Here is a 24,120-nt window from a genome sequence, read left to right as displayed (position 1 = left end):
GCAAAGGAAAACCCTTCAAAAGCAATTTTCCGTGTTGTGACTGCAGAGATAAACACTTCCCATCATCTGGCTTTTGAGTTTGGGGAAATGAGCAGGCAGAAAACTCCTCAGACCTGCTTCAGTTTTACAGATGTATGTACCCTTTTGTTTCTTCCAGTGACCACTGATCAAGTCCGAAGCGGGCACTGGGCACGCTGACTCACCATGGGCAATGAGAGCAGCACCTCGGGCGACCAGGTGGGTGTCACAGGGCTGCCCCCTGACCTACGCGGGTCTCTTGAGTGACATGGACTAGACTTGTTTTCCAGCATCTCCTCTCTGCCCAGGAAGGAGTGAACTAAAACTCAGGTTGTGGCTAGATACATGTGGGCATGCTTGTATCCATGTAGGCATTTTTCATTCCATTTTCAGAATTCTCATATTACGTCTAGCCCTGATTTTATAAACTATATAAAAACTAGCTTTAATTCTTGTCCTATGCTTTTGAAATTGACGTATGAGAATTGGCGCATTTTTCCTGGAACGTGCCCCCCACTCCCTCTACTCACCCACATGGATACATTCCCCTCCTCCCAGAAAAAGTCATGGGCCTGAAAAAGTGGTTTGCAAAATCTGTAAATGTTAAGCAGATTAAATGTGAACGATCATTTCCATGTTAGGTAAGGTTTTCACCATTGAGGAATGGGCTTTGCTTGATTGTGTGTAATAGTGGGATATTCAAATAAATTCAAATTTTATAGTTATCCATTTTAAGTTTGAGAGTTGTGATTCAATGGGCTGGTGAACAAAATTAGGGAAACACTTTCCCATTGATCTGACACACAGTGGAAATCTTGGATTAATGGTATTGAGTTCTTGGAATGAGAAAATTCGACCTAAAGCCAGCCTGCGGCAATTCCTTTTCCCTCTGCTTTTTTTCTTCCCCGCACTCTTCTTTCCTCCCGTAGGAAAACAGGAATCATCAAAAGAAAAGGTGGCAAACTCCCATCTTTAGGGACAGACAGGAAACAGTAATTGTGTTAAACAGCTGGGTGGGAGACTAGGGAGAGGTGGGAACTGAGGCACACAGAGGGGTCGTGTCCTGCTGTCTAAAGGAAGCAGCCACCAATGACACCAGCTGACGCTTGCCAAGTAGAAGAAATGTGGGTCCAGTGTTACAAGACCTTCCCATTTCTTCAAGGAGAAGTCAGAAACCCATATTATTTTTTCCAAAAATCTTAAAGTTTTTAAAATTAAACTTTTTTATGTTGAGATGATGGTTAGCTTGGCATGTTGTTGGAAGGAATAATACAGAGAGATCCCACGTACCTCTTACCTAGTTTCCCCCAGGGGCAACATTTTGCAAAACTAGAGTACAAAATCACAACCCAGATACTGACATTGACACAGTCAAGATACGGAACATTTCCAGAGAGGTATAACTTTTGTTGCCCTTATAGCCACACCCACCTGGCTCCGGTGCCCCGTTCCTAACCCCTGGCAATTTCTAATTCGTTCTCTGTCTCCATAGAGGTGAGGTAGAGAATGTTATACCACGTTATATAAATGTAATCATACGGTAGGTGAGCTTCCGGAATTGGCTTTTCTCATTCAGCATGATTTCCTCTAGATTCATCCAGATGGCGGCATGTGTCAATAGTTCATTCTTTTCTATCGCTGAGTAGTGTTTCCCGGCGTAGATGTACTACAGTTCATTGAACCATTCACTTAATAGTGAAGGACATCTGGGTCGTTTCCAGTTTGGGGCTATTACAAATAAAACTGTTATGGACATTTGTGTACAGGTTTTTTTGTGAACATAAGTTTTCATTTCTCTGACATAAAGCCCAAGAGTGCAGTTGCTGGATCATATGGTAGTTGCATGTGTAGTTTTATAAGGAGCTGCCAAACTGTTTGCTAGAATCCCTGTACCATTTTGCACTCCCACCAGCAGTGTACGAGGGGTCCAGTTTCTCTGCACACTGGCCATCATTTGGTACTGTCACTATTTGGTGTTGCCGTTCTGATGTGTGTGTTGTGATATCTCATTATGGTTTTAGTTTGCATTTCCCTGATGACGGATGAGGTTGAACATCTTTCACGTGCTTATTGCCATCTGTATATTCACTTTGGTGAAATATCTGTGCATGTCTTTTGCTCATTTTCTAACTGGATTTTTCTTACTGTTGATCTTGAGAATTTTTATATAGTCTAGATACTAATCCTCTGTCAGATTGTGGTTTGCAAGCATTTTCTCCCATTGGTAGCTTGTCTTTTCATCCTCTTAACAGGGTCTTTTACAGAAAAGTTTCTACCAGGTACAATAGATCAGTTTTCCTTTTTATAGATAGTGCTTTGTGTATCTTCCCTAAGTTGAGAACTCCTACCTGAATTACAGACAATAAAGTAGGTTATAATCTTCTCTCCATTCCCTGTACTAAACCGCACTGTCCAGAATTGAAGGCCGGTTTATTTAGGATAGATGCACAGAAATGGAATTGGCACATCAAATGGAGGGTAAGTATTTTTGAAAGGCTCTTGCTATGTATCTATAGTTATATCTATACACGAAATGCATTCCAGAAAGGTGATGACAATTTATATGTCTCTCATCAGGATATGAGAGCCCATTTCACTATATCCTTTCAAGCAATGGATATTTTAGTGTCTCAGATCTTTATTGATTAGAAAGGTAAACATACTTAAAGATTTAAAAACTCTCACCCTACTATACCTTACCCCCATTTCTCATCTCCTGCCAGCTCCCAACCCTATAGCCTCCCTCCCCAGTCCCCCCACTCCTGGAGCAGACAGGAGAGGTTTTCCTGGCACCACAGTTTTTCACGTCTCCAACCTCAGCCAAACATGACCCAGTGGGGCAGCACGAGGGCGCCTTTAGGATTCCAGGATCAGAACAAGGCTCGCCTTCCTTGGAGAAACAAATGGAAATGAAGCACAAGTGCGTTTGGCTGTAGGACTCAGGGTCCCCCACGGGGCTGAGGCTCCAAACCTGTCCTTCCCCTGTGTCCTGGGTAGCTCTGCCTGGATGACCCGCAGTCACCCTGAGCTCTTCAAACCGGAGCTTAACTGATCCTCCTCTTCTGTATCCCCCCTCTTGGGTACCATGCCCTATCCTGCCATTCAAGACAGAAACCTGGGAGTCACCTCTAACTCCACCCATTCCCATTCTCCATATGTAATCAATCACTCTATGATGGATTGATGGATTGATTGATTAATGGACTGGCCGTTTAGCGTTCCAAATTTCTGTTTAATCAGGACTGTTTTCAGTTGTGAGAGACAGAAGCCCATCTCCAATGGCCACAAGCAGAGAAGGGGCTCGTCTGGTTTATAGAATTGAGAAGTCCGCAGAGAGGGTTTAGCTGTAGTAAGTTACTGAGTCCAGAGGCTCAAAAGATGACGCTGGAGATCTCTCCTCCCCGGATCTTGCTCTGCTTTCCTCCATGATGCCCTAGTCCTTAGGGAGGCGCCCCCAGCCCCACAGGCAGCTCCAGGCTTCTTCCAGCTAACGGTCCGGCCTCTGATTAGCTCTCTCTAAGGGATCTGATGGGCCCTGATCTGTCACGTGCCCTCTCTTTAATCAATCACTGTGTCCCCAAATGTGGGACACTTCGATTAGCCAGCCTGAGCCACGTCCCCATACCTGTAGGGGAAAGGTGGGCCCTGACGGTCCCATCAGTATGGCTTTAGAGCACCTTCTCAGAAGACAAAAATGTAGCACCCATCCATGAAGTTTTTCCTTACAGTTTTTTCCTCCACACCCCCGTTGTCACAACCCTATTACCCCACACCTGGATCACTGCAGACACCTGCAAACCAGTTTCTCTGCCTCCACCCCGTCCCCCATCCCATCCAAGCTCCCAGTCCTCTCTCAGAAGCTTTTTCTCTGCGAAGATGCACTTGGAGGTTCCTGCAACCTGCCTACAAGTGAACTCTTGGAAGGACAGGTGCAGGTCTGAATGAACCTCTGTTCACAGGTTAAGGACCAGGTGTTGAGAACCAGCCTTGTCACTGGTGCAAAGGATGAGAGACAAGCCTGCCTAGTCCTGGCCCTTGCCTTCTTCGTGCACCCTCGGGCTTCAGGTTCCTCTCCCTCTGTTGTCTGATTTCCCCTGGGTAGCGCGGGGGAGGTAGGAGCACCCCCAGCAGGTTAGGCTCTCGCTCTGGTACTTGGGGGGATACAGTTCACTGTGGCCTGTCCTAACAGCAAGACACTTTGCTTTCAGCAAGAGGAATCCGGCTTGAATAACATCATCCTTTGGCCTCCAAACCCTGAACCTCTACAGGTACTGGGAGACGTGCTCTGCGTGGCTTGCTGTCAGTCCCCTTCCTAACTTCTAGATGGTTGCAGACTTCTGGTGTGGTGTGTTCGTTTGCATTTTTAGTTTTTCTCCTCTTCCTCCTTCTCCCATTGCCTCCTCCCACCCACCTCAAATAAGTGATAAAACACAGTAGAAATCTGCAATGTACGTTTGGATTTTTAAAACTAACATTTTGGTGTGTCTACCCAAGACCTGGCTCGGTTGATATGCTTTGAGATGCTGAATAAGGCTTATGTTCTCGAGGTAACGCAGCTGCTAATACTTACCTTTCCAAACATTTCTACTTTGATTTCCTTTGTCCTGGACGGAAGCTGAGCATGGGATGGCGGCCCCCGCTTTGCCACCAGTGGGCAAAAGTGATTTGTTGTAAGGAAGATTGATTTCCCAAGCGCCGCCCGTGTCGTTGCGCATAACGCAGCTGGCTGAGTTCCCTAGTTTTAGCCCTGCTCAAAGTGTTTGCTGTCGGCTGCAGAGGAGGGCAAATTGGGAGCTATGCTTCCCTTTCACGGAGATGTTTCCTGGAGACAACGTCAAGGTTGGTGTGTGCTGTGGGTGGGGTCAGGGTGAGGCAACAAAATGTGACTTGCTGTGAAATCCTGGCACACCCAGGAGGAGGAGGAGTGTGAGTCACCCACGTGATGTGTTCCTCGCCTTAAGGCAAGAGCGGCTCCACCCCAAGGGTGGCTGCCAGGAAGTCGGCTTGGTGCTGTTGATGAAAATAACCAAAACAATCAATAATAAGAAGAGAAAGGAGTTTTATTGAGCCAAACTGAGGACTATAGCCGGGAAGCCAGCTTCTCAGATTACTCTGAGGAACTGCTCTGGAGAGTTTTCAGCAGAGGAGTGACAGTGAACTTGAGAGGGTTGTGATTGCTTTGTCGAGAATGGCCTTTAGGGGGCAGAGGGTAGAAGTAGAGGAGGGACATTAGTTGAGATGCTATTTAGGAGTCAGAAGATAGATGATTATGGCTTGGAGTGAGGTGGCAGGGAAGGGGGTTCCTGGACTGGAGATATATTCTGAAGGCAGAGAGAAGAGGCTTAATGATGGATTGAATTTGGTGGTAGGGAAAAGAGCAGACTCAAGAATGAACCCTAGGTGTTGGGCCTGAGCCATTGAGTAGGTGGGAATGTCATTTCCTGAGATGGCGAGGATTGGAGGAGGGGAAAATTTAGGGGGAAGGGAGAGAATCAAAGGTTCTGGTTTGGTCATAAAATCTGAATGCCTATCGGGAGCTGCAATGAAGAGATCTAATAAGTATTTAGATACACAAGAGATGGGACTTGAGATGTATATTCGAGTCATCAGCACAGGTATTTAAACTCACGTGACTGGATGAGACCACCTGGGAGAGAGTAAGAGAGTTGGAAAAGGGGACCCAGGTGTAATTCCTGAGATGCTCCAACATTTAGACATAAGCCCAGGGGGAAGTGCGGGAAAATCTTTGAAGGAGTTGGAGCTGGCTGAAGACAAGGGAAAATGAGGGACCTAAGAGGTCATGAGAGTATTAAGAAATAGAGAGTGTACGGTGGCATCAGATGCTCCTGGGAAATAAGGAGCAGACACCTGTCATCGATTTGACAATATGGCAGCCTTTGGTGACCAGGAAAACGTCATATCGCCCTGCAGGCCACTGACAAGCACAGTTGCGGTGGAATAACAGTGACGCTGGTTGCATGGGGAAGGAACGATGAGGGAAATGGAGATACGGAAGTAGAGAGAGGTGTGTGCATCACCCAAGGAGTTTTCCTAAGAAAGGGAGCAGAATATGGGGACAGTAGCTAGTGGAGAGAGTTGCACGGAAGCTTTAATTAAAGACTGAAGGTACGAGACGCCTGCGTGGTGATGGGCTTGAGGGAAAGAGACAGGGACTCATTGGAAGACGGATGAGAGAAGGGTCAACTGAAGGAAGGCTGACCTTGGACGTTTGCGAGGGAATGGGATTGGAGCAGAAGTGGGCTTAGAGGAGAGACATTTCCACCACTGTGGACTGGGGGAGGGAAGACAGAAGCAGATACACCTCAGAATTGAGAGGGTGGAGGGGGAGGAGTTGAGGGAGCTCTCTTCTGATAGCTGATAAGGGTGCAGAGAAAGGGGTGCATGTGTGCGGGGGTGGAAATGAGGTCAGATTCGGAAGGGGGTGTACTAAGCATGGAAGTTGGGGGGATAACAGGTACTTGGGGAGACTGGACCCTGAAGTCAAGGTACGAGGCATGGTAGGACCTCTCTGTGTAGTCTCTTGGCAGTGAGCCAGCAAATTAGCTTAACGATTTTTGCTTTTGAAATTTTTTGGCAGCAACTGATTTGTCGAATTAATTAATGACCAATTTTACCTTAAGAAGTCAAGTTTAATAACACCACAATAGTCCTATATCTGGATCCTGCTGACAAGTCACAGTTATTTCTACTTTCATCAGCACAAACTCTATTTAAACTATGAAATTTAGTAGTGTGGGCTTGGTTTCTTGTCTGTATTGCCAAGGGAAGAGGAGTCATTGAGGGGGAAATTCACAAAATTCACACACGCAGGCTGGACCAACTCCATCCATTTATTGAAGGTTCCTTAGCGACTGAGGCCTTTTGACCTCCAACCCACCCCCTCGTGGATGCCTGTTGCTGCATGCTGGGTCCTACTTGTTACTCCTGCTGCTTCCCTCCACTGACTGACTCACTGAGGTCTCCTGGCAGGCAGGCTGCTCTCAGGGAGCACAGAGCAGCCTCAGTTACTAGAATGCACAGCTGTGACTCACAGCCAAGCCCCAGGCCTTTCCTTCCTGGTGACTTCTCTTCCTGAAGGCATCAGATATGTTGGCTGCAAATGAGAAGAAAGTCCTATGTGTAACCAAGGCTGTGGAGGGTGACTGGCTTGGGCATGGGAGGGCACCATCCAGTGAGAGGTCAGTAGACTAGCACTGAGCCAAGGAGAGCCTGAGCTGTCTCCGGGAGTGTCAGGGTCCTAGGTTGTGTGTCCTCTTTGGAACAGAGGTGGAGGTGACATAGTAATGAGAGGTTTCGTGAGCCCTTTCTGGGGTTTCATGCATCGTGACTTGCATGGAAGGATTTATGGAGAAATAAGGGCCGTGTCAGCCCACATCCCCATCCTGAAAGTGGGCATGACAGTAGTTCAGTGTTCTTGCCCGAGTGCTCGGTTCTGGGTAGCACTCCAGAGGGCACCTGAGCTCTGAGCTCATGGATTCCAGAGCACAAGGGCAACCCCCATCCTTTGGTGGCTGCTTTACCACCTCTGAACTTCCCCTTGGCCATTGCGTTGTCATGATACCCGTTTACGGCTCGGACAGTGTGGAGAGGGAAAGAAAGACAGTCAATCCTATTACTATAATGGCCTGACTTTAAAATACATGATCATTAAAAAAAACTCTTTTAAAGCAATTCCGTCGTCTTGACATTTCTGTAGTTTGAGTCCCAGGGCGGGGAAAAAAAAAAAAGGATTTTCAACTATTGAAAGTGTGGTCAATGCCGTGAAGCAAGAAGACAGATGCAAAGACACCTGCCGTGGCACTGGGTGTGCGAGAAGGCGCTTTGGGGGAGCTGAAGGACGAGCAGGAAACAAGAAGAATCAGGAGGATTGAGGGCAGGTCACTGGGCACGCCTCCTCCAGCCCGGACCTCATCAGGGCAGGTCTTTCTGGTTCTGGCTCAGTGTTAAAGAGGCAGCTGGGCCTGAGGTTCGTTCCTGAAGGCGACCTCAGCACTGTGGTTTCAGACTGTGGACTTCTCTGACATCCAAGGGACGGAGGACCAGGAGGACAGGAGAATCTGTTCTGTGTGAGCCCTCCCTGGGCATGTTTCTGCAGGCTGAGGTCTGTAGAAAACCTTAGGCACTGTGTGATTTCATTTTGCTTCTAGATAAACGTCCCCTAAATATGTGCATATGTTGTTTAAATCTACAAATGCTTGGGGTCCCACGTTCAGCTTGGAAGTAGTTTCTCTATTTCCTGAGGAACCCAAGGAACTCAACATTACGACAGCCTTAGACCAGCGCCGGCAGAAACAGCATCCTCTAATATTCTTCAGGCAGTAGGTGGGCACCTGGGATGATTGAACTGTGTTTAATGAGAAAGAAATTGAACAAAGACAATTAAACAGCATGAACTCAATGCAGATAACAGTGGGGAGAGCTCCTTTATTATGACGTCTGATGGCGCAGCCCAGAGGGTTAATGCTAATTTTCGCTGGAGTGATTATCGAAGTTTGTGAACTGCATGGCTCCATGTCTGGCCAGACGCATCTTCTGAAGAATCTGATGAACTATTTTAGCTTTAAGCTGAGATGGGCACTGGGGCTCTTGGTTAATGAGTTTTGAACCGGTTTCTTCTCTATAATCATAATAAGTAGAATATGTGAGTGTCCACTATGATCTAGCCTTGTGCTTTATTCTTTACATGTATTATTTTATTTAACCTTCAAATCAACCTTGTAAATATGATCCCCCATTTTCCAGATATGATACTAGAGGGCTTATGGCTGAATAAACACTAAAGCTTGGCTTTGAACCACTACACCTAGCTTCCTGCACCCTTATTCTTTTTCTTTTTTTTAAACAACTTTATTGGAGTATAATTGCTTTACAATGGTGTGTCAGTTTCTGCTGTATAACAAAGTGAATCAGCTCTATGTATACATATATCCCCATATCCCCTCCCTCTTGCTGCACCCTTATTCTTGAATCAAGCCTTATGTTGCTTTAGCATGAAAATGAATAGTTGTAGAAAAATTCTAGAGCAAAGAATAAGGTTTATATCTGCATTTCAAAAGCAATCAAGTAAAAGAAATCACAGGATGTTACAGGCCATCCTGACAACCCTTACTCTTTGATTAGAGACTCTGCTCCATTTGGACAGTTTTTTGCCATATTGACAAATTGCTCTTATCGCCCACTGAGGCAGGCAGGCCAGGGGTTGGGGTCTCCATTTTATAGACAAAGAAATAGGCTCCAGGGAATTCCCTAACGGTCCAGTGGTTGGGACTTGGCGCTTTCACGGCTGTGGTCTGGGTTCAATCCCTGGTCAGGGAACTGAGATCCCGCAGAAAACAAAACAAAAAAAGAAAGAAAAAAAGAAAGAAATAGGCTCCAAAAGGTGAAATGATTTGGGTTTTCTGAACTTATCCAGCCCTCTTTAAACCATATTGCTTCTAAAATATTAAATACCTACAGGACATTAATACTAAGCAGTGGTTTTGAAGTCTCAAAGGTTTTCCTTTCCCCACAAACTCCAGACGTCAGAACATGTCAACTCTGGCATCTTTGAGGTTCCTGGGTCCTTCGAGGGTAATTCCTACCACTTTCAATGCCGATGCTTTTGAGGAAGGGAAGGTAGATATCGTCGATTGAATGTTATCTCTCATTCATTCAGTAAACGGCAAGTTCCATGAGGGTATAGGAACCATGACTCTTTTATTCTGATTAAACCTTTTATTTGGGAATATTTTCAGATTTACAGAAAAGTTGCAAAGATAGTCCGGAGAATTCCCCTACTCCTCCCCCAGCTTCCCATAAAGTTAGCATCTTATACCATGTCTTTTAAAATCTTCTGTGTCAACCTAAAGCCCAGACTCAGCCCTTCCTGAACATGAGGCAGCGTCACCGAAATCCCAGGGCACATTCAATTCTCTTATTTTCTCCATCTTCTAAAGGAAGAGTGGGGCTTCAAACCCAGCTCTCACTGACTCCAAAGCTCGTTCATTTTTCCTACCACATCATACCACGTTACATGAGTAACGGTCCATTTGGGGAAGCCTAAAATTCCGCCTTGGAGCCTCCCGCTCCCTGGCCTGACAAAGCGCCCGTGAGGAGAGCTAGGGAGGTGAAGAAACGTTTGGGATGATCTAGCAGAACTGGTCTGAGCATTTGCCTTCCCTTGACAGGGAGGGTGGGCAGCCCACCGGCCCCGGCGCAGAACATGTGTTTGTCCTCCATGTTGGGCAGCCTGGCAGTTGTTTCTGAAATCCATCTCCTAATGCCATGGGGATGACCTTTGGTCTACTTCCCACCATTCACCTGCAGTCTCAGTGCTCCCAAGAAGCTCATTCCAAGAGTGGGCGACTTGGCAAGACACTCTGGGCCTGATCTAACCATGTTAATTAAATTTCTTTATTGGCATGACTGGTGAGCAGTGCTCTAGAGAGGCGGGGCACATTTAAGAGGTAAGGTCTGGGGAATTTTTCTCTTTCAATGAGGAAACACTTTAGCTCTCGATAAAGTGTATTTTCCAGGACTGGAAAGTTGCTGCGACTGTTTGAGTGTTGCTTTAAAATAAACCCCGAGCTCTGGAGTATTCCTGAGCCAAAGAAAGACTGTTTGTTTACTCAAACAGTGGCAGCAAAGGAAAAGATTTGAAGAAGCAATTTGAAAAGTCAGTTTGTCCCGTGGAGGGTTGCCAACTTTTTTTTCCCAGAATGCTATTTAGAAGTGTAAGGGGTAACTTTAGAAATGTATGCTATTTGTAGTGACACCTGTTGACACAGCAGACCCCTTGGAATCCTGTAAACAACAGGGCTTAGTACTGTCGCTAGGATGGGGAAACTAGACAGGGGTTGGGGGCGGTGGACTCAAAGACACTGTAGGAAATGTGGCAAAAGCAAGAGCTCCAAGGACTGAGTGTGCTTCCCTCGATTTGCAGAAGTGGCTACCAGACTAAACGGGAATAATCTACTTTTCATACATTCAACAAGTATTTCTGGAATGCCTCTCTGTGCCAGGGCTATTCTAGGCATTGACTCTAGGCCTCTGTATCACATTGTTCATAAATGTCCAGTTGTTTTAGGTCCTCTGAGCATGGCAGGAAGATGGCAGGAATCATAGGCAACTATTTGCACTGCTTGGTGAGGCAGCATAAAGTAGGGAGGGGTCAAGGGCGCAGATTCTAGAGCCAAACCGTCTCGGTCCAAGTCCTGGCTTCACCACTTCCAAGCTGTGTGATTTCGGGCAAGTGGCTTAACCTCTCTGTGCTGTGATCTTATCAGTAAAATAGGATTGTTGTAAGAATTGAAGGAGTTTATAAATATGTTAAACACTTCAAAGAATAGTACAGATTTCCCCAGCTATCTGCTATCTGAAAGTAGAGCATTCTTAGGAAACCGTTTGTAAGCCGAAATGGCTTAAAGCAAAGAAACGATTACCTTAGGACATCTCTTGCTAATGGATGCACAGAATAAATTGAATAAAGCACAGATGCTCACAGGCACATTTCAAAGCTATGGCAACTTGATGCTGTGATGCTGAGTGTGGCTCCCGGGAAAGGAGCTTGGCGGGGGCCCCTCTTGCCGCTGCTGGGGGTTCTCGCTGCCTCCATACCGGCTTTGCTGCAAAACAAACACTGAATGCTGTTTTTGCTTTTTGCCTCTTTTCATAAAAGCCAAAGTCCTCTTGGGATCTCTTTTGGCTAGCGAAAACATGTACAGGTCTTTTGTAATAAAGAAATTACATAAAGCAAACATGAAAAGCAGGGGTTACCTGTACGTGGCACATAGAAAGTGTTTACAGTGATAAGTTTGCTACTATTGTTATACCAGAAAATGTGCTATGTAGGCGTTGGGTGTCATTATTACCGTGGAAAGAGTATTGGACTTCAAGGGCCAAGCCACTTAACCTTCTGTTTCTCATCTGAAAAAAATGGAAAACATCATTTTACCTGCCTGTTTAGCACACAGGGATTTTGCAAGACTCAGAGGATGTGAAATAACTTTGCAAAGTGCAGCGTGCCTTTCCCATGGGTAGTACTATTGCCTTTATTTTGACTCCATCCAGGGATGTTTTTGCTGGAGAGAACTGCAGACTAGCTCTTTATTAGGAGGAGAGGTGGCCCTGAAAAGTGAGAAAGGTCTATCCTATTTCCTTCTTCAAAGACAAATCTGAGCCCTTGTTGTACTTCCTTTGTCTGAGGAAATTCAGCACGTGGTCCCCTCCCCGCTTTAGTCAGAGCAAAGATCTGCCCCCCTATTCCATCTGTTGTTTGCATCTGTCTGAGCTGTCAGACATGTCAGTGTCTTTCCAGAATTTCTTCACCTTGATCGTGGAATAAAGAGCAGGAGATTTATCAGTTAAATTATTTGCATATAACGGGGTGATTGAAAGGGAACCCTGGCTGTGGAAGGTGTCTGGAGCTGAGGCCTGCATGACAGTTAGACAAGTAGGAATTGGGTTACAATTTTAAAAATTCAGGACCCTGATATGAAAATGTCACTCACTCTGTACTGTGATTCCACAGTTAGCAAAGTAAAAATTGTAGACCATGAAGCCAAAGGTAGTAATACTGTATAGATAAAGAACCTTCCTCAGAAGAGTCAGGAACACTTGGAGTTTGAATTTACCGTGATTTGAAGTTTGTACTGTCTTGACACTACCCTAGAGGATGATTGTTGTCCTGGAGTCACAGATCAGGAGACTGAGGCCCACAGGACAGGGCAGCGGCGCTCGTTCCAGGAAATGGTTCAGCCAGCATGGAGATCGAGCCAGCCTGGGGTCTACAGGCCCCCCCCTTAGGTGAGGAATCAACCCCAGTTGTTTACCTCCGTTGAAGGCATAGATTAGAGATGCCTTTCCTTGGCTTTGGGGTCAGAGAGAATTAGGTCCATCCAGACTCCACTGCTGTGTGATCTTGGCCAAATACTTAACCTCTCAAAGCCTCTGTTCTACAACAGGGACACAAATAGCATCTTCCTCATAAGGTTGTGGTGGAGATTGAATAGAAAGCTCCTGGCCCAGTGCCTGGTACATGCTCAGTAAACAGATGCTGTTATTATTGTTGTGTTATTTTTCCCCCCCATTCTGTCTCAGCAAAAGTGAATGAAGATTTTTCGAATTGTGGTATTCCTGTTAGCACTGGAATATATGGGTCCCTGAGAACTGAAGCATCTTTTATATTTTCCCTCTGGACACAACTGGGTGAACACAAGCAGTCAGCTGTTCAGAGAAATGCACCAGATGGGGAAGCATCTCATCTCGGCTTTTCTCTACCTGCTGGCTCTGCTCTCCTGCTACAGGCTGCCTTCCTCCACAATGGCTAGGGACAGACTGCCGGTAACTCTTGCATTCATATTCTACAGAACCAGCCACCAGATTTCCGTCCCTCTTGTTCTCTGGGGAGTCCTGAGGAAGGACCTGTTCTTAATTTGAGTCTTGTGTACATCCCGATAGGCAGGGGTGTGGGACACCGGGATTGGCGTTTCCATGAGAACCTCAGGGACAGAGGGTATGGGTGGAACAGGTCTTCAGAAGAAGGCAGATCCGGCCCCAAAGAAAGATGTGTGTGTTGTTTCAGGGAGGGGGGGTTCAGGAACACTGATGGGAAGACAAATAAAAGACAGCCACGGCTTTGGGGGATACTTCTGGGGGTTCCTAAAAGTCCTTTCCCCATTTCTGATATTTGTATCTGACTTAAATGAGCACAATTTAAATTGAGTTTTAAAAACATCTCATCTCTTTCTGTCCTGTGATTTGAAGTTTTGACAGTGCTCTAAATGTTTGCATCTTGGTTTAAAACATCAACTGAACACCAGACAAGCTTCTTGTGAGGGTTTAAGAAAAGATGACCACCTCTCAGAATGATCAGGACCTCAGTGAGGGGCCCTAAGGTTCCCAGGGTCCCTCACTTTCTTCCTTCAGTTTTTTTTTGGTTTTTTTTTTTTTTTCAGGTTTCCAGCTGAATTCTGGTGTGCAAAACCATGAGGCAGGGGGAGGAAGTGTGTTTTCATCCAGGCAGCACCCCAGACGAGACACTTTAAGATCTCAGATTCAATATCCCGCTTTCTCCAGGGAGCAGATGACCCCCAAAGTATAATGTGTATCCTAGTCTCAGTTTCTTACTAAAACAGTCAACCCACTCAGCTGGAAATCTCTGCTTTACTGTGTTTCTCCTCCATTGGGTGGGAGCAGGGGCCATGGTGGCTTTGCGCACCGCGTATCCCCAACGCCTCGCTCAGCGCCTGGCACAGAGTTGGTGCTCAGATGGACGGTGAAGCAAACCCAAAACCTGGCCCTTGGAATGTTGTGGTCAGTGGCCCATTGATAAAGTCTCTGTGTTTTCAAAGACTCTTGTTTGATTTCCTTTCCAATTTCTCTTTCTTGTCACTCAGAGGACTTCTTTGGCTCCGAGTGCAGGATCCGTGGAACGGCCTGGGAACAGTCAGAGTGCAGAAAGGAAGCCGGAGGAGAAGGCCAGAAGCAATGACTGCAGAGATCTGCCCAGGTAGGACCAGGTCTGGAGGACTGATCCAGCCCAAGGCATGGCCAGCTCACTGCCTGTTCAGAGTTTGTCTTGCTCTATTTACTTTGGAAAATTTACCCTAAAATCCATGATGTGGTCCTCGGTGGTGAGATGCTCCAAGCTGTGGTTCCTAGACCTCTTTGTGATTGCCTAGATGCATGATTGGAAAATTAACGTCTCCCTGCCCAGGGATGAAATTAGTAATGATAGGCGTCCATTCCACTGCACGCCAGGTCTCTTATCCTCATCGTCAAACTTACAGTAAACAAGATCAAGGCTGCCAAGGGGCTTAACAGGGGTGACTATAATCTGTGGCTAAGTTGGGGTCTGTATTCTAGCACGGAAGCCGGGGTGGGCCACGGAGGATGAGACAGAGGAGTCAAAGAGCAAGCACTGAGTCTCAGGGAGACTCTGGTGCATGAATTTCAGAAATCAACAAGGCCGCACTGCCACGTGGAACGTGGCCAGTGCAGGTGCGGCCCCCTGGTCAGTAGTCCCTCGTTTTGACGCGCAGTCAGGTCCTCATTCCCCGCTCGGGCTACTGGGAAGGAATCCAATCAACTCTCCCCACGTAGTGTTCAGCAGCCACAGTTTTGGGGTCAGTCACAAGCAGAGGGCGAGCAGATGTGAACATTCTGTCCCCAGAACGGACACTGGTCAGGAACACTGGTGGCAATTAATAATTGCCTGTGGGTTCAGCACATGATCCGGTTAGAAAAACCCTCCTGAACAAATAAATTGAAGCCCAGCTTCTGGGAGGCTGTAGTTACAAGCCTTAAAGGAACAAATGAACAAAAGCTTCAAGGAGCAAAAATGCAAAATTGAGGGCTTCCCTGGTGGCGCAGTGGTTGAGAGTCTGCCTGCCCGATGCGGGGGACACGGGTTCGGGCCCCCGTCCGGGAGGATCCCACATGCCGCCCGTGAGCCACGGCCGCTGAGCCTGCAGGTCCGGAGCCTGTGCTCCACAACGAGAGAGGCCACGACAGTGAGAGGCCCGCGTACCGCAAAAAAAAAAAAAAAAAATTGCAAAATTGAGTGGTACACACCCAGCCCCACAAATTCCCCATCATTGAGTTCAGGTCTCAAACGCTTTAAAATCACTTTTCACGTCAGGAGTTTAAGCAATAGAGCCCTCGGGGGACACCTGCCCCGCACTCTTAGCCCATCCGCGGCCCGCGGGAAGGAAGCCCTCGGCCCGGGGCCTTCGGAGCGCGTCCCGCCCGCTTTCCTTTTCCGCGCCGCCCTCCCTCCCTCCCGGCGGCTCCCGGGGGAGGGGGTCGGAGGAGGGGCGGCCTGCGCGGGTCCCGGGTGCAGGTCCGGGGCTCAGACCGGCCCGAGTAGGTCCGGGGTCAGGCGGCGGCGCCGCCCCCGGGCCCGGCCATGGTGCAGGCCTGGTACATGCACAAGTCGGCCGACGACCCGCGGCGGCCCCACCGCGGGGAGCCCGCGCACCCGGTCGGCCTGGAGCAGCTGCGCGGGCTCTGGAAGCTGGATGCTGACAAATATGAGAATGATCCAGAATTAGAAAAGATCCGAAAAGAGAGAAACTACTCCTGGATGGACATAACAACCATATGCAAAGACAAACTACCAAATTACGAAGAAAAGATGAAGATGTTTCTTGAGGACCGTTTACACCTGGATGATGAGATTCGCTACATCCTGGACGGGCAGTGGGTACCTCGACGTGAGGGATCAAGAGGACAGGTGGATCCGGATCTTCATGGAGAAAGGAGACATGATCGCTCTCCCCGCCGGGATACACCACCCCACCGCTTCACACTGGACGAGAAGAAATACGAGAAGGCCATGCGGCTGTTTGTGGGAGACCCGGTGTGGACGGCGTACAACCGGCCGGCTGACCACTTCGAGGCCCGCGGGCAATACCTAGAGTTTCTGGCGCAGACGGCCTAGCAGTGCTCTGGGGCCTGGCACACCCTGGCCCCCCTTGTGAAGGTCCCAGACCTGATGGCAGCAGAAAATCAGTCGTATTCTCTTTGCTTTTGTGTTGTAGACTTGAGGCTAGGTGAGCTTTCCTCTGCAAGATTGTTGGATCAGAATACGTTTTAATGGGAGCAGCTGTAGAACCGGTTTGTACGTGGAAGCACCTGTGAAGATCTGGGCAAATCCGCTCATTTTCTCTGATTCAGGATCAGTGGTCAGCGGCCCCGTGTCAGCTCGTGCCTTCAGCTGTGACCCAGTGAGTTTCAGCGCCCCAAACGCAGCCCCTCAGCTGCCCCATCTGGACCCGATTCTTGGACTTTAAGCAGATACCACGCCTGCCCTGTGCGGAGGAGTGACAGATGACAGGACCGGGCAGAGAGAAGATGCTTTTCTTCTCCCTAAACACGGGCGAAGCTGGGTAGGGGGTGCCATGGGGGATGAGCTGGCATGTTAGGGGGACCTTCGCTTGATTATGCCACGTTCCTGTTCAGAATAAAGTAGCTGCCTTAATGTCATGCTTGTGGCTTGGAGTTACCTTATATTCTGGTACAGGTGGTTCCTTAAAATCATCCCATTTAGATCCTTTGTGGGATTGTATGTGTGTATAATTAATTTTTATTTTATCTGGGTTTTTACTTATTCCAGGTGAGATTTCTAGGTTAAACTCCCTACAGTAACTCTCTCTTACAATCAAGCGTTTGAATTTTAACAGAAAAACTTGTACCTTTTATTTTTAGCTAACAATTCTGAGATACAATTATACCTAATTTGTTATAATCATAGAAAAACCCTAAATTAACCTCCTATTTGAAGGGCAGTTTGCTTTAAGTATTTTTTTTTAATTGGATTAAAAATCTTTACGATAAAAGTGATCTGTCGGGACTTCGCTGGTGGTCCAGTGGTTGAGACTCTGCGCTCCCAATGCAGGGGACACAGGTTCGATCCCTGGTCTAGGATCAAACTGGGAACTAAGATCCCACATGCCGCGCAGCGCGGCCAAATTAAAAAAAAAAGAAAAGAAAAGCGGTCTGTCATCACTTCCACATTGTTCTTGGGGGCGTGTGTCCACGGCACAGAGGAAATCCTGAATTTTAGGATTAACGTGTGCGCTGGCACACGATGGTAACACCACCAGCCCCCCAGGGCTCCGCATGCTGCACGTCCTCGTTCTCCCCTTGATGGGGCTCCGGGGACGCCTTGGGGCAAGGCCTGGCTCAGCGCTAGAGAGCACTGTCCTTCGTGCGTTCACAGTCGTCAGGACAATACGTCGGGGTCTCCCAGGAGCACACGGCTGTGAGCTGAGCTGTCCGTCTGGAGCCAGGTGCACCCGCTTGTTGAGTAAGACACGACTCCACGTGTGTTATTTTACAAACGTGTCCTCTCTTGAAAGGCATGTAGCACTTAACTGGAGGGCGGTGTACGGCTGGGATGTGATGAGCCAGAACGTGAATTATTGCCCCTTGGGTGTAGCTTCACACTGGTTCACGTGTCGGCACTTTAAAGAAATGTCCACTTTCCCCTTGTTCCTACTGAGGGTGTCTGCGTGCACCCCGACCGTGCGAGGAGAGTCTGCCCGGTTTGGGCCCGTGCCGTGATTTCCATCCAGAGGCAGGCGTGGCCAAGCCAGGAAATGGCCAACCGTGTCCTGCCTTGATCCGGATTAAACATGTAGCAAGGGGTTTCCCTGGTGGCACAGTGGTTGAGAATCCGCCTGCCAATGCAGGGGACACGGGTTCGTGCCCCGGTCTGGGAAGATCCCACGTGCCGCGGAGCGGCTGGGCCCGTGAGCCATGGCCACGGAGCCTGCGCTCTGCAACGGGAGAGGCCACAACAGTGTGAGGCCCGCATACCGAAAAAAAAAAAATAAATAAAATAAAAAATAAAAAAATTTAAAAAAAATGTAGCAAACTGACGTTTTAGCCGCTCGGTACTTACCCTGCTTGAAATCCAGCCTTTAAGCCTCCTGCCTTCCTACGGCGTTCCCGCTCTGGGTGCTTCCTCCGTGTCTCCTGAGTGGGCGTGGCCACGTCGTCTCTGACGTTTATCCGGAAGGAAGGGCGGTGGGCGAGCAGGGCAGCCCCCGCCTCTGCTGGAGATACAGCCTCCCTGCCAGATGCTCCACTGATTGTCGCTAATTAGAAGCAGGTAGAGCTTTGAGGGTATTCAGCTGTTTCTGCCCTTCAGATAAGAGTTCTCATCTACTCGTTCTGTTCACACCCACAGAGAAGTTGTAAGTATATTACAGCGAATTTCCCCATATTTACTTTCATCTGTGTTCACTCACGTACCAATGATATCACTGTAATGGTACGCGGGCCTCTCACTGTCGCGGCCTCTCTCGTTGCGGAGCACAGGCTCCGGACGCGCAGGCTCAGCGGCCACGGCTCACGGGCCCAGCCGCTGTGCGGCATGTGGGATCCTCCCGGACCGGGGCACGAACTCGCGTCCCCTGCATCGGCAGGCGGACTCTCAACCACTCAACCACTGCGCCACCAGGGAAGCCCACTGTAAACGTTTTGAAATGTAAGCTATTTATAATCTATGGAGAGAAAAAATGCTGTCTCCTTTCGGTAACAATCTATCTACATACATTACACGCAAAAAAAAAATATTCTCAGTAGTTTTCTCTGGATAGTAAAATTATAGATTACTGGTTAAAAAAAAAAAGTTAGGGCTTCCCTGGTGGCGCAGTGGTTGAGAATCCGCCTGCCGATGCAGGAGACACGGGTTCGTGCCCTGGTCCGGGAAGATCACACATGCCGCGGAGCAACTAAGCCCGTGAGCCATGGCCGCTAGGCCTGCGCGTCCGGAGCCTGTGCTTTGCAACGGGAGAGGCCACAACAGTGAGAGGCCCGCGTACCGGAAAAAAAAAAAAAAAAAAAAAAAAAAAAAAAGTTAAAGCAATATTTTTTGCTTTGAGGGTCATGGGTGAGTAAGAGCGGCCCCTGGTGGCAGGAATTTCCACGCCGGATGGTGTCATTTTCTGGGGGGGCTTCAGGTTTGTGGTTTCCAGAGGAGAGGCACTTTGAACCTCTTGGCGTGAACATTGGATTTCTTTAGGGCAATGCTGATCCTGCGGGGCAGAGGATTCTTTTTTGTGGAGAGAGGCACGGACTATGCCTTGAATGGCACCTTTGATCTCAATTCTTTGTAAAATGGGGGCCTCCTTTCCCTCCCAGAACCCCATGGCTGTTCCACCTTCATGCACTTTTCTATCAGGGTAGCAGGACAAAGGGTTTAATATTTGGCTCTACCTAGACTGGATGACAGTCTAAACTGGCTCCTGGCGATCATGAATCTCATGATCTGGAATCCTACACAAGCCAAGTCACTGCTGGCTGAGACCCCAGGTCCAGCTCTTCCATCCCCATCCTTGTGAGGTTCTGGGATTCCTGGAGAGGTTTGGGAATTAGTTGGGGCCGGTATCCCAGCTGGCCTGGGGAGTAACAGCAGCTCAAAATTCTTTCGTTTCTTGTTCCTCAGCTTTAATCAATTATCTTTCCCTTGAAGAAGAATTGCCTCTCATTGGCAGGAAAATTGCACGTGAGGTGCCTTCTAAGAGCAAGTTCAAAAAAGCAACTTCCTGTTCACAGTGAAAAACGTGATTCTCCTCCATAAATGTGCCCATGTCTATCATGCAAGGCTCTGCACTAACTCAGAAACTAGCAAGAGGAGGCCGGGGAGTCAGGATGTTCACAGAAAGAGAGAGAGAGCATGGGGTCCCCTGTGTGCTATTTCAGTGGGGCACGCCACCCTTGGCATCCACAACGATAGCATTTGACTAGGATTTGACGTTTATTTTGCAGGTGGGCACTAGAAACTATGCCAAATGCTCTGTGCCTGCAAAATAAAATTTTATTTTCTTTAAATCAATTCATTTCTGATTCTGAGTCCTTACTTGGCCAGGCTAGCGGGAATGCCCATGTCAGCCATCCTTGGGAACCCCTCTCCTGACCTGGTGTATCGATGCCATCATCTGTCCCCTCCTCACCCCATCACCACTGAGATGTCCACGTCTCAGGCCACACTGTCTCTCCGGCCCTATGACTGTGCTGCTTTCACAATACACTTGGCACATGGGGGTCTTCGGTGAGGCTGGGAGCCCATGGTCATTCCCTTCAGCCCTCTGGGATCATCTCCCCCGTGAACCTGAGGACATGCTCAGGAAGCAGGGAGGGAGTCCCGGACGTTCCCTGCTTCCTAGGACCTTTCCATGCCCTCTCCTTATCATCCTAAAATGCACTTGCGGTCTCCTTTTGCCTCAACGGGTAGCCAGCATTTTCTCTTCAAAGGACGTACTACAGATTTTTACAAAAGATAGAAAGACCCATTGCCCTCAAACTGTTTCTGTTTTCGACTTGGAAGAGCTCCAGAGAGAAAACACAGAAAGGCCTGCAGTGGGCCTGCTGGACCAGGAGGCAAGGGAGGAATATAAGGAGAAAAGCACATGTCAATACTGCCGAAGATTGTCCCTCTGCTCAGGTGTGATCTCTACTCTCCAGAGGAGGAAACCGAGGCTTGGAGCACTATGCCATCAAAGCCCTAGTGGTACAAAGTCCATTGTTTCCCGCTGGAAGCTCCTCTTCCCTCTGAATACACAAGAACAGGCTTCATACATCCCCAAAGAGGTTAGCTTTTCATCCAGTAGGGAGTCCCCTCAGTGTAGCTGCTTTGCTTCCCAGTTGCCACACGGTGTCGCTGTTGTAACTTAGCCCTGCATTGGCCAAAGCCGTGCAGAGGCTGGGCAGTGCCTCCCAGGTGCCCCGCCTTCCACGTGCCCCACCCTGCGCAGGGCTCCTGCGAGAGTATGATCCCGCCCTCCTCTGACAAGCTTCACCCGAGTTTGCACCTCTTACTGCTCAGCAATGTCCACCCTCGAGCACAGCTGCCCTGGAAACTTGCGACTGGACTGGTTCCAGCGCCACTGTCCCGTCTCCCGGAGCCTTTCCCTCCTTGGATACCAACAGCCCTTGCCTTTTTTTTTTTTCAATAGATCTTTATTGGAGTATAATTGCTTCACAATACTGTGTTAGTTTCTGTTGTACACCAAAGTGAATCAGCCATATGCATGCATGTGTCCTCATATCCCCTCCCCCTTGAGCCTCCCCCCCATCCCACCCCTCTGGGTGGTCACAAAGCACCGAGCTGATGTCCCTGTGCTATGCGGCCGCTGCCCTTGCCTTTTAAACCCTCAAAACAAAATGGATCTCATCATACAACCTTTCCCCAGATAATGAAGCCATTAGGTTGCACCAGAGGAAATTACTGTTTTTGAAGGTTAAAAAAATGTTGGATAGTGGCCGTTTCCTGTGCTTCAATATCATCATACTTGCTCATTCTCTCAAGGAGGGTGCCAGGCAATATTTCAGAGATGACCGACCTTTCTCAGGGAGTGACCCTAAGTGATTCGTGGGTGAATTTCTGGCACCCTTGTCACTGAAGGAGAAGTGGAAACTCAACAGCCAAGAGTCTTAACTGTTCTCCACTGTCTGTCAGAGGTGAGCAGGCATCAGGATCGCCTGCAAGGCTGGTTAATACACAGGTCGCTGGACTCATCCTCTAGAGATTCTGATTTGGTAGGTCTGGGGCCAGGCGTGAGAAAGAGAATTTCTGATGAGTTCCCAGGTGACACTGATGCTGCTTGGCCAGGGACCACGCTTGAGAAGCACTGCATTATGCCAGAGAGCTGTGTGAGTGCCACGGCTCCATGCTGTGGGCGAGCAGGGGAAGACACCTTCGCCGAGGGCTGGGTTAGACAGGAGAGTGTCCTGGGGGTGGGGGTGGGGCTTGAACCAAAGGGGATGGCTGTAGAGGCCGATCCAGGCCTCTCTGGACCTCTCTAGAGCAGAGCAGGAAGTGAGCCCAGACCTGGTGGTGGATGTTCACTAAAAACAAGGTTGGAGAAGTGAGGCCAGGTTGAGAACTCGGAGGTCAGGGAAGGGACTGAGATTTTATCCTGCAGGTAACAGGAAGCTGGGGAAGTGCTTTGTGGTTGGTTGGTTTGTATTGAAACAAGGGTTTATGTGGGAACTTAGAGCCTGGATTAATGCACTGGAGCAGGTAGGCTGGAAGGACAGTAAGGGATGCTCTTGTAGTAGAAGGATGGTGGCTGGGAAATCACCCCAAGGTAGAACCTGTTACTGAACTGAGCTCTGGTCCGCTTGCCCACGTGCAGCAAAGCAAATCTACTGACACTGGGTTGTGGTGAAGGAAAGTACAGTGTTTGTTGCAGGGCGCCAAGCAAGGAGAACAGGGAGCTAATGCTCAAAAGCTCTAAACTCCCTGATGGCTTTCAGAGAAGGGTTTTTAAAGACAATATTAGGGGTAAGGGTTGCAGGGTGTCTGATCAGCTCATGAACATTTTTTTCATTGGTTGGTGGTGAGGTAACAGGGTGCTGCTTGTGGAATCTCAATCATCAACCTTCTGGTTCCAACCAGTCTGGGGTCTACATGCTTGTGGTCAGCATGTAGTCACCAACCTCCACCAGGATACTGTTATTTATATCCCTTCAGGAGGAACCAGGAGTCCTGTGACTCGATCGTCCTAATCATTAACTGCTTGAGTATGCTCTTTGGAACTCAGGGAAGGTCAAACAAGAAGCGGGGACAAGGGGAGGGCTTGTACCTTGGAAGGGTCCACAGGGTCCTCCTCAGTTTCCAACCTACAGAACCTAGAGATGGCCTGGGTGCAGGCAGAGGAGGTAGAGTCTAAGGAGATGCTAAGGTTCTGGACCAAGAACCCCAAAGAAAGGTCCAACTTTAGAAACTGGGGCGTCCAAAGTGAGAGCTGCTATAGGGAAACTGTGATCACTTTTAGGCACATTGAAAGAAAGACCATCGGGCTTCCCAGGTGGTGCAGTAGTTGAGGGTCTGCCTGCCGATGCAGGGGACACGGGTTCGTGTCCCGGTCCGGGAAGATCCCACGTGCCGCGGAGCGGCTGGGCCCGTGAGCCATGGCCGCTGCGCCTGCGCGTCCGGAGCCTGTGCTCCGCAACGGGAGAGGCCACAACAGTGAGAGGCCCGCGTAGCACAAAAAAAAAAAAAAAAAAAAAAAAAAAGAAAGACCATCAAGCTTACTGGGAGCTCTGCTGGTATGGTCTCTATGTAAGCTGCCCCCTGGCATGGGGAGGAGTGACAGTTTATTCACATGACGATGGAGCATTATGGCCCCAAAGGCTATGATATCCTCATGGAGGTTTCAGTTATTTACACAAGTTATTCTCAGATAGATTGGCTCATTCCAGTGCTGCTGCTGCTGTGTGTGTGTGTGTGTGTGTGTGTGTGTGTGTGTGTGACTTTAAAACTATATTTAAGAATGCAGGAACAGATCGGGGTTGGGGTGAAGGACAGTAAGTGAAATAATATGGGACAGTGTTTTCCACACTTCCCAGATCATAAGATTTACCCGGATGTCCGTGAACTATTTAAATTCTTAGGCCCCTTCCTAGTCCTTCTGAATCAGAATCACTAGATGTGGATCCAAGGAATCTATGTTTTTAATAAACACCCTGGGTGATTCTTTCCAGCAGGGACATTTGTGAATAGTGATCGACCACCAGGTTCACCTTATCACGTGTTAAAATACCCCATTTCCTGACCCCTCCCTTGAAGAGTCTGATCCAGTAGATTTG

At 48.4% G+C, this 24,120-nt stretch overlaps 1 protein-coding gene and 1 pseudogene across 43 annotated transcripts in view; both read left to right on the top strand.

The window, feature by feature from the left end:
- The window catches only part of TACC2 (transforming acidic coiled-coil containing protein 2), a 211,973-nt gene that overhangs the window by 24,894 nt on the left and 162,959 nt on the right, over positions 1-24,120 (top strand). For 39 of the 43 annotated variants that reach the window (XM_067024456.1, XM_067024460.1, XM_067024447.1 and 36 more), the window contains 3 exons: positions 158-237; positions 4,227-4,286; positions 14,415-14,527. In XM_067024456.1, coding sequence (XP_066880557.1) covers positions 205-237; positions 4,227-4,286; positions 14,415-14,527 — 206 coding nt within the window. In that variant the 5' untranslated portion in view covers positions 158-204. The remainder of the gene's footprint in view (positions 1-157; positions 238-4,226; positions 4,287-14,414; positions 14,528-24,120) is intronic. The other 4 variants (XM_067024434.1, XM_067024453.1, XM_067024474.1 and 1 more) reach the window with 1 other exon arrangement.
- LOC131750520 (acireductone dioxygenase-like) lies at positions 14,538-16,546 on the top strand (annotated as a pseudogene).

This window comes from Kogia breviceps, chromosome 2 (genome assembly GCF_026419965.1).
Source record: "Kogia breviceps isolate mKogBre1 chromosome 2, mKogBre1 haplotype 1, whole genome shotgun sequence".
NCBI lineage: Eukaryota > Metazoa > Chordata > Mammalia > Artiodactyla > Physeteridae > Kogia > Kogia breviceps.
Note: the sequence above shows the minus strand (reverse complement) of the source record. Positions and strands in the feature narration are given on the sequence as shown.